At 44.3% G+C, this 14,081-nt stretch overlaps 1 protein-coding gene across 1 annotated transcript; it reads left to right on the top strand.

The window, feature by feature from the left end:
* Window positions 1-3,154: 3,154 nt before the first annotated feature.
* XK-2 (xylulose kinase-2) lies at window positions 3,155-13,655 on the top strand. The gene is made up of 11 exons (XM_086807575.1): window positions 3,155-3,436; window positions 3,937-4,594; window positions 4,807-4,895; window positions 4,995-5,059; window positions 5,403-5,458; window positions 6,170-6,290; window positions 6,378-6,452; window positions 6,546-6,599; window positions 6,683-6,783; window positions 6,861-7,035; window positions 13,194-13,655. The coding sequence occupies exons 1-11, from the start codon at window positions 3,375-3,377 to the stop codon at window positions 13,427-13,429; spliced, it is 1,692 nt and encodes a 563-aa protein (XP_086663701.1). The 5' UTR covers window positions 3,155-3,374; the 3' UTR covers window positions 13,430-13,655.
* Window positions 13,656-14,081: the final 426 nt, after the last annotated feature.

Raw genomic sequence — 14,081 nt, 5'->3', positions numbered from 1 at the left:
ACCACACTAGGCCTATCATTTGCCACCACTATTAGGTAAGTTTTTATCATGTACACTTCTAGGATCAATCCACCTTTGGGCTGAGATTTGAAGATGCTTGGTGGCTTCTGAGTTCAAACGACACAATTTAGAAAGGGGGATCTCCACCCTTAACCCTAAAATGATTGATTCCCACCCTTCTACCATGGACAAGGAGGAACCTTTAGATGAAACCATGCCTCCCAAGGGATGAGAGGTACATTGGGGGAGTGAAGGGCTAGATGTACATCAATTTCCATGGGGGGAGTTTCGCTCAACCCTCCACTACTTCCTTAAAGGCTTTCTCCACCATGCTCGGAACTATCGTTGTTGGGGAATTCAGGTGGCTCTTAAAGCTCTATGGGCCTTTCCCTAATGGACTTGTAGGTGCAATTTCCTTAGCTATGTTTACTGTAGGGGTGGCGAGAATGGCTTTGGGACACTTCAGGGTTTAGTGATCTTTGCTCTCTCCGGACAGTGCAAGCACGGCGAGAGCCTTTTGTTATTGTACATTGAGTCTGGTAATGTCCACTCCTACCACATCTGAAACTTTGCCATTTCCATAAGTGTACTTGATCCACATTACAAAATCTTGAGGTTATATTATCTTAATGTCTATCTTGATGTTTTGTACCTTATGTGATTAAGTTGCAAACATATTGTCGTATGAGCTACTTTACTTTATAATCCATTCCCAAGCCTCAGACCTATGAGTAAACTCGGACTGTGAAAGTAAACTTGGACCATCCGAGTCTACTTTCACACTCAGTGTTTATTATCACAGGTCCAAGGCTATTCCATTCCCATAAATGTGAGAGTAAACTCAGATTGTGAAAGTCCAAGTTTACTATCTTAGATCCAAGTTTACTTTCACACTCTGAGTTTATTATCACGGGTCCCAGGCTATTCCATTCCCATGGTCTTTAAATATGATAGTAAACTTGGATTGTGAAAGTCCAAGTTTACTATTTTGGATCCGATGCTATTCCATTCCCATGGTCTTTAAATGTGATAGTAAGCTCGGATTGTGAAAATCCAAGTTTACTATCTTAGATCCGATGCTATTCCATTCCCATGGTCTTTAATTGTGAAACTTAATGCGGGTCGTGAAACTAAACTTGGATGGTCCAAGTTTACTTTTGTAATCCGAGTTTTACTATCACATTTAAAGACCATGCAAATGGAATAGCCTCTAGTCGACAAAGTAAATCCGGACTGTGAAAGTAAACTCGAACCACCTTTCACAATCTGCGTTGCATTGTCGACCAAATAGACAAACAAGACCAAAGATTCATTCGTATAAATGGAGAGACATATAAGACCAAAGAGAGACATATGGCATACAAGAGATATTTATATTTGCCATAAAAGACATTTCGTATATATCAAAAGTGAATATTCTCCACAAAAGGACACACTATGGTGTCAATCCTCCTTGCATAAAGGTCAAGCACCATGTATTGAGATCTTCCTTAAGCTTCAAAACATCTTCTTGAGTAAACCAAGACTTCGAACTAGTATGCAAAGACAAAAGAGAAAGTTAGAAAATTATGCTTCCGAAGAACACGACACAAGATAAAGAAACAAGAGTAGAACATTGCCCATTTGTTAGGCCTCTTATTCATTAATGTCCCCTCAACAATATACCCCATGAACACCAAGGCATATCCACAATCAACACTTTTTAGTTTGACGTGGTATCTAGATCAACACCATGTGCATATATAAACACATTGCTTTTAATTGAAATGATGCTAGCCACAAAGGCATACATAACATGATTCATACCTCCATTTGCATGAACTGAAAGTGATCGTGTGGGCTCTTAAGATGAAGCTTGTAGATTGAACTAGTACAATTTGGACCGAGATGTTGCAACACCCTAATACGTACATCACAATCAATCAACAAGGGATAACCAAAACAATTGATACTCAAATGATAACAAAATTGAATGTTGTTGGTGGTCTACCTATGCATCACGAGCAGGACTCAAAGAAGTGTGTGGTACTCTTTGTTCGAGGTAATCCATGAGCACGCTTCACGTGTGCATTGTAAAAACCTAAAAGAGTCCAACGGTCACTATAATTAAACAACACTAAGATTCCTTGTTCAGCCAACTTAATCAACATGTACATGTACCAATGGATTATTGGAAAGAAAGTAAACATGTGGTTTGCAAGGTCTACAGTTCCAAATAAAATTTTCAATGTAGCAACTCAAGAAGCCACATAATTGAACCACATATTGTCTACAAACCAAACCGTCTTAGGGATTTGTCTTGGTAGGCTATTCTCCATCCACCTATAGCATAGTATCGAGTGGTGTAAATAATATGTTTATTTCAAGATAAAGTATTAATAAGAAACATACTTGCGCAATGGCAAAAAGTTTCATGGTTTTTGTTGAGGCCTAGACTTGTAAAATCGGGTCCATAAGGTTTGCATCCATCTCTGCAATTAACCTTGACTGCCCAGATGTTAATTTATATTGTATGTTATCTATTAATATGAATATAGATAAAGGTACATCATTATACAAATCATGCATTAGGTACCTCAAACTTAAAATGATCACAATCAAATTTGTCTTCAATAGTTCGTCTTTGTCTTCATAATGTAAGTGTTTATTACATGAAAGAGAGAGAGACATAAAATGGTAATAGCCAATCGCCAAGAGTGAGGGAGTGAATAGATTTTGGAGAAGATAGAAAAATGCTAACCTTCACCCTAAGTGTCCCAAGTTTACTTTTGGTGTAAGTTTACTTTGTTGCATTTATCCGCACTCACCAACCCTTTCACATTATCTTACTCCAGTTCATGCCCCTAGTGAAATTTTAAAAGTCCAGACATATTGTATATTGCAGAGAAGATTCGGCCAGTGCCAAATCTCGTCACTTTTATGCTAGGCCGAGTTTAGTGTTGGGCCGAGTTTAGTCTGTGCCCAACCAGACTGTGCGAAAGTTGCAAAACGGTTTGCCAGTGGTGGCCGGAACCTTTGGGCCAAGTTTACCTTTGGTCGGAGTTTACTTTTTTGATCGACGCTTGAGACGATCGAACTGCGTGGAAGAACTAATGGTGTGACCATGCCACCTTGACCGTTGATCCCATGACTCCAACACTATGTAAGAGGGCATGTACATTGCATGGGGTGGTAGGTGAAGTTGAAGGCGCCGCCAAAGTAGGGGTCCCGGACAAGGCAGCTGCCAAACTGGAGAACCACATGTGCACAGGAAAAGCAAAAAAGCGAAGCAGTTGGTAAAAACATCAGAGATGCTTCTGTTAATCACAGGGCCCGTAGAGCCCAGAAACCCGAAGACGCAGAAACCCTAAAAAAGCAGAACATCTAACACACACATGGCTCAGCCTCGTCTTCTCCCTCAAGATGCTCTGTTTCTTGGGCTCGACAGCTCCACCCAGTTAAGCTCTTCACTGCCTTTTTTTTCTTCCTTCACTTATAGGGTTTTTCCATCATAATTACGTAGATATTTTGTTTCTGGCGTGTGTGTTTGTTGTGGGGGGAGTGGGTAAATAATTATAATATGCCCTTAATCATCATTATTATCCATGATTTCTCAACAGAAAATAAGAGCACTGCCATTGATCAATCCAATCAACCCCAACACCAAAACTGTTCTCTTACAATTTTTTTACCACAGCATGTATAAATATTTTCTATTAAATCAGAAATTAAAATTATGATTAAGGGTAACAACCATGTTCTTGATTATTAATTCACCCATACTAATGATGGTTAAGAGCAGGTTTTACTGAAGATGAATAATAATGACGATTAAGGACTCGCTACATTAATCCATCGGTTATTACCTCATGTTTCTGATGATTAAGTAGTATATTCTTGTTGCATATTGACGATGTTTTTAACTGTTGCGAAAATTTCCTTTTTTAAAATCCCTAGGTCATTGAAAGCAACAGCTTTGGATGCCAACCTCTGCATTGTGTCATATTGGTCTGTACACTTCGACTCCGAACTCCCCCACTACAATACCAAGGATGGGGTGCACAGAGGGCCTTCAGGGAGAGTGACGGCACCTGTCCTCATGTGGGTGGAGGCGCTCGAGTTGCTCTTTGACAAACTGAAGGGTGATAAATTTCCCTTTGCAAGGGTGAAGGCAATCTCAGGAAGTGGCCAGCAGCACGGCAGCGTCTACTGGCGACGGACTGGTGTGGCACTCGGTGCAAATCTGAAAGCACTAGCCCCTGCCCAGGGTCTGTCCGTGCAGCTCAAGGATGCATTCTCTACCATGGATTCACCCATCTGGATGGACAGCAGCACTGCCAATCAGTGCAGAGCCATCGAAGCCGCAGTTGGAGGGGCAGCAGTGCTTGCTGACATAACCGGATCACGCGCCTATGAGCGATTTACTGGACCCCAGATCAGAAAACTGTATGAATATCAGAGAGAGGTTTACGATGATACAGAGAGGATTTCTCTAGTGAGTTCATTCATGGCATCACTGTTCGTGGGAAATTATGTCGGGATTGATTATTCGGATGGGGCAGGGATGAATTTGATGGACTTGAAGCAAAGGGTGTGGTCCCAAGAAGTGCTACATGTAAACCTTTTTTATCCTGTTCTCATCTTATGCTGGTCACTGCCTGCCCAACTTTGGGGGGCCATCCGGGCGGAATATTAGAAATATATGTCCACTTTCCTGCCCGTCTGTCACATGCACGGAGAATGTTCTGTAACCAGCCTGATATGCTGAAAATTTTCTAATCTTGTATATCTGACTTAAGTAACTGGATGTTTGGCGTTTCTTTGCAGGCAACAGCCCCCGGCTTGCAAGAGAAACTTGGCGATCTGGCGCCTTCTCATGAGATAGCGGGAAAGCTAAATACCTTCTTTGTGGAGAGGTAATCAGGCATTGTTTTTTTTGGAATGAGGATTGCATCACCATTTAGAAAGCGATATTTTTGGTGACAAATTGTGCTAAACTTGTATCTGAAATGCAGGTATAATTTCAGCCCAGATTGCATTGTCATACACTGGTCTGGTGACAACCCAAATAGTCTGGCAGGTGCAATCCACATCTACATCTCATGCATTCCTTTAATCATACTGTTATACTCTTTTAGTTTCAGATCTGCATCAATTTTCACAAAAAATCTTATACGCTTCTACCCCTATGCATCTCACTTACTTCAAGTATGTACATTTTTTGTTGTCATTAGATTGAAAATTTGAGAAAATGCAATGGGTTGCTTTTGTGTTTGAGCGAATAGCTTACGGAGATTGAGTTAATCTCACTTCAATAATCTAGAGTGTAAAAGTAGAGGAGGAGAGGGGAACCATATTATGATGATGGATTCATTTTTAGACAAGGAAAAGTGGTAGTTAACCAATGCGTACAACCTTTGCAGGTCTAGCACTGAACCGTCCAGGTGATCTAGCCATTAGCTTGGGTACAAGTGATACTGTAACTCTCTCTCTCTCTCTCTCTCTCTCTCTCTCTCTCTCTCGTGTGAGTGTGCGCGTGGTATGCATGTATATGTAGGCGTGCATTTATGTATGCTTTTTCTTATTTCATCCATGATGAGATTTCATGGACACTATGTATACAAAGGGTCTTTTGAAGACGTTAATGTAACTCTCTCTCTCTCTCTCTCTCTCTCTCTCTCTCTCTCGTGTGAGAGTGCGCGTGGTATGCATGTATATGTAGGCGTGCATTTATGTATGCTTTTTCTTATTTCATCCATGACGAGATTTCATGGACACTATGTATACAAAGGGTCTTTTGAAGACGTTAATGTAACTCTCTCTCTCTCTCTCTCTCTCTCTCTCTCTCTCGCGTGTGTGTGCACATGGTGTGTACATATAAGTAGGCATGCATTTATGTATATCTGTATATTCCTGTGTATGCACATATGGGTGTGTATACGTATGCACGTATTTTTGGGAGTGCGTGTGCACGTGTGTGTGCATGTATGCATGCATGCATGTATGTGAATGTATGTGTATGCATGTCGTACATGTATGTGCGCATGTAGGTATGTATTTGTTTATGTATGTAGGATGGGTGTGTGGGTGTGTGTGCACGTGCACTTGTTACTTTTTGTCTTGTTTCTCTCTCCTCTTGGACCTTTGCGTTTAGAAGATGCCGTTCTTAACAATCAATGTTTTGTTGTAGGTTTTTGGAATAACTTCAGATCCTCACCCTGGACTAGAGGGTCATGTTTTTCCCAATCCTGTAGATCCCAGTTGTTACATGGTGATGCTCTGCTACAAAAATGGGTCATTAACAAGAGAAGGTATTGCACAATTGAGGTCCTTTTTTCATGGTTCATTGGGATTGATGCATTAGAGAGACTTCTCATCTTGCTTCTTATATCATGCAGAAGTGCGAAATCGTATCACTGGGGGCTCTTGGGAAAGTTTTAACGAGCAGTTATGTCAGATCCCTCCATTGAATGGTATGGTTTTAAAGATTTAGGGGTTCAGTTTTGAAGTGATTTCCAAGAAAACTATTGATTCCTTATCAAAGAGTTCTTGTTTTCTTGTTTCAGAGGGAAGAGTTGCATTTTATTACACAGAACCAGAGATAATCCCTCCTCTACCTGGCAAGTAGTGGGTTTCTTCTGCTAGGATGTTGTGCATTTGTAAACATAATTTCAAAGTAACTCCATTTTGTGGCTTATTGCAGCTGGAGTGCACCGTTTTAAGCTGCGGAAAAAACGAGAAATTCCTGGGCAGGATCACTTTCTTGAAGCAGATGAAGTTCAAGAATTTGATCCTTCTGCAGAGGTTAACCATGGAAAACTAAGTGTTAATATTACTAGAGTGTTTGTTTGTGATTAAGATTTCCAGTTATGTGTTTTCAGGTAAGAGCAGTTGTTGAAGGCCAATTTTTATCAATGCGAGCACATTCTGAGAGAATAGGAATGCCAAGTCCTCCGGAGCGTGTTATTGCGACAGGTGGTGGATCAGCAAATAATCAGTTTCTAAAAATAATTGCTGAGATTTTTGGCTGCAATGTATATACTGCAGAAAGGCCAGGTGCTTTTTACCCTCCTTTCCCCAGCCACCCCCCCTGCCCCCCTCCCTTCCGCCGCCTTCTCTCTCTCTCTCTCTCTCTCTCTTTCTCTCTCTCTCTCTCTCTCACACACACACACACATTGCAGCTGTTAATGCCATGTGGTATGGCTCAATCAACATTGACCATAATGTGTTTACCTCTGCACCCCTGTTCATTATGCCCCTGCATTTTCTAGAGGTACTCTTGTGTGTGTGTGTGTGGATACATCCACACACAAGTACCTCTTGGAATACCCACAAATGGTGCAAGAGAAGACTCAGTTGGACTGTTCTATGTGGTGAGCTTTTAATTCAAGAGTCTCCTTCTACATATCACTCATACAAAAACTTATTACATATGAACCAGGAAACATGGTCCTCCCAGCTGAGCTCAAAGCCACATCCTAAAGCCCACCCCCACAAACCCATCTGACCTAGGGACTCTAAAGTCCAGCATAACATGAAGACTCCAAATCTATATATGTTTTCTGAAAAAAAATCTCTCCTTCTTAACGAGTTGAGCTGAGTCACGCGTGGTCCACATAGGATGGATATGAACCTAGGCCCTAGAGATAATGCGTGGGATTCCCCTAGTAGAGGCATTACCATCCTTTGATCTCCAACCCGGCGACTTTCACCCATAATAGATCTGTCACGTGCATCATGGATGTGTGCAACACAGACAGCTCTCCAAACATCAACCAACTCCAAGAGCAAGGTCAGAGGCTGAATTGGAGCCTTTTGGGCAACCAGGAAGGGATCAGCCCAGGCATCCAAGTCAAGTGCCCAACTGGCCCAAGGTGTGAACACGCTTTATGATCTGTGTGCTAGCCGACCAGCAGGACAGCTAACTGACTAGCCGATCAACCCTACAGATGCATATAAATAGGTGGCTGAGAGGCAGATGAAAGTGGGATGATGAGAGCATCCCACGCCACATTTGCAGAGCCCTAGTCAGGAGCCGCAAGAGGCAAGTTGAGGATCAGCATAAGGTATTCCATGGGAACCAGAACGGCCACATTTTCTAGAGTCAGATTCAACTCTATATGCCAGCATTGTATATAATCATCTTTTGGCAATATACAGTAGATCAGGTCAATTTGCCTTGCCTTTTGTGAATTTGCAATAGAAGTGGTTAGCGTTATGAGCAAGTTAATCTGCGTTTACTTAGACATGCTTCTGCACGCATGCTACAGTGGTACACAGCCTTAGGTTAGGCTACAGCAAGCTGTGTTTTTTGCATTATGGTTTTTTTCCCCCCCGAGAAAAGATCCTTTCATTAGTTATATAAAAAACGCCCGTAGGGCTACAAAAGATCTCTCCTGCTCATAAGAGAAACAGAGCAGTGAATACAGCAAGGCAGCCCGGGAGACTCTCCCTAGGTGCTGCAAAATACAAGCATCAGTACAAAGGACTGAGAGGCTAAATCATACAATAGGGGGGGAGGAAAAGCCAAACAGGTGGCCTGTAGTGCCAACGGGGGGATCCCGTGTGTAAGGTGTAGAAGGGGCCACAGCGCCAAGTGGTGTGAAAGGCGTGGCACCGCAAGATCGCCTCATCCGAGTCTCCCCGGATGCGGTCATACTGTCCTCGCAGGGTGTGGATCAACTCCTGCCAAATCCCCCGTACAGTCTCTGCTGGTGGCTCCAATCTCCCCTCAAAGGCCGTAAAGCACCGGGCCCTCCAGGTGAACCAGATGGTGAGGCTGCTAAGGAGCTCCCATCGTAAATCCCTCTCCTGTGTCCAGCTGGCGGACAAGAAATCCGGTGCCGGAACTAGGCGAGGCTGGCCCCTAATGAATCTGATGGCTTGATTGCCCTGCTCCATCTCATAGCCCATAGTAGGCCCTGACGAAGTCGACCAAGCAGCGGCACCCCACGTAAACATACCCTCTGGAGAGAGGGGAGCCAGAATACGCAGCATCCGCCAGCCAAATCTGCTGCGCCTGAGGGCAATCCCAAAGGCAATGTCTCTGTGTCTCCATAGGGTGGCCGCATCGGACGCAGGCCGCCGGAAGACCGCTGTAAACAAGCCAAGTGCCAACTGCTGAGCCCATGTGGGCGACCAGCCAACCACTGGAAAGTCGAGATCCTGCGGGCCTGTCGACTAGCCCAGAGCCGAGCCCAAAAATCCTCCAGGAACTCCTGTGAGAGTCCGTGTAGCCGCCAATGCCCCGCTGCCGCTGGAGAGACCGTCGTCCTCGCCGTCAAAATATGCCGCCCCAGCCGAACAGTATACTGGAAAAAGGTAATCTCTGTGGCCTCAAGGGATGCATAAGGATCATGCCACTCGTACTCCCCGGGGTCCCACTGTAGCCGGGCCAAGGGGCGCGCTGCATATGCCCATATGCGCCAATCCGGGAGCACATCAGCAGGGTTGGGGTCAATATGCCACTTCCGAGAAGCGGCAGCCACTACCCGTATCCTCTGAAAGGTGCACTCTACAACCAAAGGCGACTCCACCTCCACTCTCTGAAGTCTGCCCTCATCCTGAATCTCATAGTAGAGGCATCTGCCATCCTCAGTGCAAGCTCTGACAGCAATCAGGATCTCCAACTGTGTAGCAATCAGGATCTCCAACTGTGTAAAGGCTCCCATCCACCATGGGGCCACTGGCTCGAGAGGCGTGAACCACTCCTCTGGGAGTGCCTCTTGAATATCATCCCTCATAATCAACCCCCCTCTGAAGTGACTCAGCCTCTCCACCTGGATCTCCTCTGGGAGACTGCAGAAGGCGTGCCAGTCTCCAAAACTACGTGCTGGGCCTGCCGCTAAAGGCCCCCAGGCTAGACGAGGCCGCCCATGCAACCTTTGCCCGGGCTGGCTGACTGTCCCGCCTAGACCACAGAAAGTTCCTGATCAGCCTCTGTACCTGGCTGATGCAAGAGCTCGAGAAGATCCAGCAAGCCGTAATGTACCACATGGTCGCTAACAGCACCTGATTTGCCACCACCACCCTCCCAGCCAAGGATAGTCGAGCTGTACTCCAATACAAAAGCTTCTTCCGAATGCTCAGAAGAAGCGGGGCAATCTGCTGCTCAGGTGACAAATCTAGTCCAATCTGGCATCCCAAATACCGCACTGCTGTGCCTGGAGGAATCCATCTAAAACCGGGGTCCGGGCTCCATGCCGGAGTGGGAGCACTACTGATCCAAAAGGCCACTGTCTTGCGCCAATTGATCAATGCTCCCGAAGCTGCACTAAAAACCTGGAGCGACTGCTCTGCCCGAAGAAGATTGGCCTCTTGGCCATGCAAAAATAAGCCCGTGTCGTCTGCAAACTCAGCATCGAGCAGGTCCTCCCCCCGGACTGGGAGCTGGAGTCCTCTCAAACCAACCTCCTCTGCCGTCAAATACATGCTCATAGCCTCCGCAAAGAAGAGAAAAAGAAAAGGGGCGAGGGGACACCCCTGACGGACTGATCTGGTCAGCTCAAAACTCGGCCCCCGTCCTCCTGTTTTTGCGTTATGGTTTCTCGCAGGTCATGTACATTAGGGTTTTATGTTGCATGCTGTAGAGTCATCTGCACAATTTGCATTAGCATAAGAGTTTGTAGAATATACATGCGTTAATTTTGCATGTAGGAGCTTTGCTAGAGTCTAGGTCTAGGTAGGCAAGTTAGTGTTTGTGGTTGGGGAGGAGTGGTATGGTTGGGAATCCAACAAATGCAAAGCACAATCAATGGAAAATGAAGAATGCAAAGCTTGATTTGGACAGGAAGAGAGAATGCACGGCATTGGAAGAGAAAAAATGCAATGCCTGAGAGGATTGCCAGGCAGCTCTACACAAATGGAGTGAAGACTTCGCAGTACTATGGCAAAAGCAATGGTGTTCAAATGCACCGCAATGGAAAATGTACCCGCAGTTGAAACTTGGCAAGAGGGAAGGGAAGTTGCCCAAGAAGAGAATTCTTCACTAGTTGGAGAGCTTCAAGAAGTTGGCAAGACCAAGAACAGGTGCTGACATCAGTGTCTGTGGAGCCATCGAAAATGCAGGAGACAGACTCCGAAAGGCAGGAGAATCTCGAGTTGGTGGCAACACCAACATCCCAACGTCATGCAAGAATAGATTCAGAGATCATTCCCAAGAAGGATGCGGAGAGTTCCAGTTTTGAGATGTGTACCGTGACCAATATCTGAGAGGATGGTGCAACCGGTGTATTTTACACACACGACTATTAATGCAGTTAAACAAACCACTTAATCCACATGCGTAAACTTGAATCTGATGCCTCTTGGAGGAGTTACTGTTACAAGCTTTGGGGGATGCTTCCCGTGTTTAGCACCAAATTATCGAGATTGCAAGTGTCCCAAAAGATATCCAAGTACCCAGGTTTCTTGTAAACAATGGAATCCATAGAACATGGATGCCTGTCGTCAAGCCTTTGAATCGCTTTCCACACTTTTTTGATGCTTTTGGTGAGGTGCAGGTAGCGGCGAAGAGTATCGGCAGCTCCACGTAGTCTTGACGTAGTGCCATGTCAGCAGTACGGCCAGCCATGCCAGCAGGGTACGGAGCAGAGGTGTACAGCAATAGATGCTCTCTACAGGGTACGGAGACTTTGTGGCAACAGATGATGTTAGCAGGTCCTACAGAGGCTAAACGGATAACGGGCGGCAGCAGCAGTGTATGACTGCCACGTCTGCAGGTATACAGCAGAAGGAGAGGCTGCTGTTGTTGATGATGGCGTCAGCAGGATCTTAGGCAGCCTGCACAGGTACGGACAGTAGTAGGAGGGGGCTCAACTGATGGCAATGGAGAGACTGGAAGAGAGTGGACGGTGAGGTCTACATGTACCTCCAAAATATATATATATATATATATATTCGAAGGTCTACACATACCTCCAAAACAACCTTCGAATATATATATATAAATATATATATATTCAAAGATTGTGTAGACCTCTCTCTCTCTCTCTCTCTCTATATATATATATATATATATATTTGAAGGTTGTTTGGAGGTACGCGTAGACCTCAGGATCAACTTTCTTCCAATGTGTGCGCAAACAAACTTTCACGTTATTTCCTTCACAGGATTTCCTCCATGCTTTTGAAAGTTTATTTTACCTCAAAATTACAAGCTAAGGTCAAATTCTTAATGTGTGAAATCTCCAAGATCCTGGGCACCCAAAATAGTAATAGGTCAAATTCTTAATGTGTGCAATTTCCAAGAGCAACTGCTGATTTTTATCAAACTAATACTGTGTGTCTTGACTTCCTTTGCTGACAATCATAATTGCGGAAACTCCTGAACTTCGGGTTTTTTGGCTGTTTGAGCTGTTTCAAGGGGTCCAAAGCTCCGAAACATGTTTTAGCTGTTTTGTAAGGGTGCATTTCAACTGTTTCCTCCATGTAGTTTTGACCTTTCCCCGACAACACCTGCTGTTTCCCTTGCAAAACCCCAATCTCAAGGCGATATTAGATGTTCTTGTTATTTCTTCTCACTGATCTTCTTTTCCCTACTTTCTAGTCATATACTCTTGCATCTCTGTGTATTTCTCCTCTCCCCGTTCTTCTTTTGTTTTGCATCCCCCATGCTGAGGTGGTGTTTCCCCATTTCAATCCCCTTAAAATCGCCATTTCGTTTCCCTCTTTCCCATATTTATGGTGTTAATGCTGGGACGAAAACCGTGTGTGTAATGTGCCCACTGCCTCATATCACCAGGAATACAACACAAGATGAAGGCTAACGTTATATGAGCATCCTGCAGATAAGAGCAAAACAAGATTTTGGCCAATCTCCTTGGTGCTTTATTGAGCTTGAGCACCTTACCACAACAGCTGGGCGCTAGTGCCTGCTGACTATGGCGGAGTCAAGGGCTGACTCTCTCTCTCTCTCTCTCTCTCTCTCTCTCTCTCTCTCTGTGTGTGTGATTCATGTTCTAAGAGTGTTGGCGTTTACTCATTGGGTTTCTAATGGAGAGATCCTGGTCTCCAAGTCCCATTGCCTGCACTTTGGTACCGTCGTATGGATCCATTGGCTTGGCTATGACTAAAAGACTTCTTCTCTCTCTCTCTCTCTCTCTCTCTCTCTCATAGAGTACATTGTTATTACAGTAATCTAATTCTCAGCCATGAAGCAAGCGCTGTACTGCATTTACAAAAAAAATAATCATTTTGATTGATTGTTTTGGCAGATTCTGCTTCTTTGGGTGCCGCACTTCGAGCTGCTCATGGATGGTTTTGTCAAAGCAGGGGAGAATTTGTACCAATATCTGAGTTGTACAAGGGGAGAGAAGATGACAGTGCGGTGCAATGCAGGCTCGCTGCCCAAGGGGGTGGGGAAGAGCTCCACAAGCAGTACGGGTTGCTTGCAGTTGACAGAATGGAGTTAGAGAAAAAGCTTATAAAGGAATTGGGCCACAAAGAATGAGCGAGCAATACCACAAGAATCGTATGTAAAACCAGCAAAATGTAATTTCCCTTAATATATCGCAATATGGATGCCATGTGTGTGTGTGTGTGTGTGTGTGTGTGTGTGTGGAATCCCAGGCTTATGATACGGGTGTTGATCAAGTCAATGGATGAGTGTCACTATCTTAAAGGAATATCAAGGAATATTTAGATTTATGCTATATATTAGCACCACCATCATCTGATGCAATTGTCTGCAACCCAAAGCAGTGTAGCTTTATCGCCTTAGTATATTTTTGTGATAATTGTTCTCTGCTTTGTTATACACACACTCTTTTTTAGTAATTCTTATATTACCAGTGGGAAACCTCATTGCGAGGTGAAAACCCACAAACAAAACATCATGATACAACTGAGGTCCCTAAATAGGGCCCATGACATTGACTGCCTAGAAGCAGGCAAAGAAGGCCATGTATTGCTATTCGTCTATTTGTTTAAAGTTTCGACAGTCTTGTAGAGACTGTCTCAACAAGCGTCGGAAGTAGGTGTATTGATCCAGAGGAATGTGTCCAAAATGCATCTGATTTCTATTTTACCATATTGTCCACAATGCCCAAAAAGTAGTCCACGCAAAGAATACCCCAAAGTTGGTATATTGTTGTGGAATCTGA

This window comes from Cibotium barometz, chromosome 13 (assembly GCF_041138505.1).
Source record: "Cibotium barometz isolate CiBa-2024 chromosome 13, ASM4113850v1, whole genome shotgun sequence".
Taxonomy (NCBI): Eukaryota; Viridiplantae; Streptophyta; class Polypodiopsida; order Cyatheales; family Cibotiaceae; genus Cibotium; species Cibotium barometz.
Note: the sequence above shows the minus strand (reverse complement) of the source record. Positions and strands in the feature narration are given on the sequence as shown.

Excerpts from the sequence above, each read along its gene's own strand:
- XK-2 (XM_086807575.1), top strand. The coding sequence starts at position 3,375 with ATGGCTCAGCCTCGTCTTCTCCCTCAAGATGCTCTGTTTCTTGGGCTC. Across the intron at positions 4,595-4,806 it reads GGTCCCAAGAAGTGCTACAT|GCAACAGCCCCCGGCTTGCA; the intron begins GTAAACCTTTTT and ends GTTTCTTTGCAG. Across the intron at positions 5,060-5,402 it reads CAACCCAAATAGTCTGGCAG|GTCTAGCACTGAACCGTCCA; the intron begins GTGCAATCCACA and ends CAACCTTTGCAG.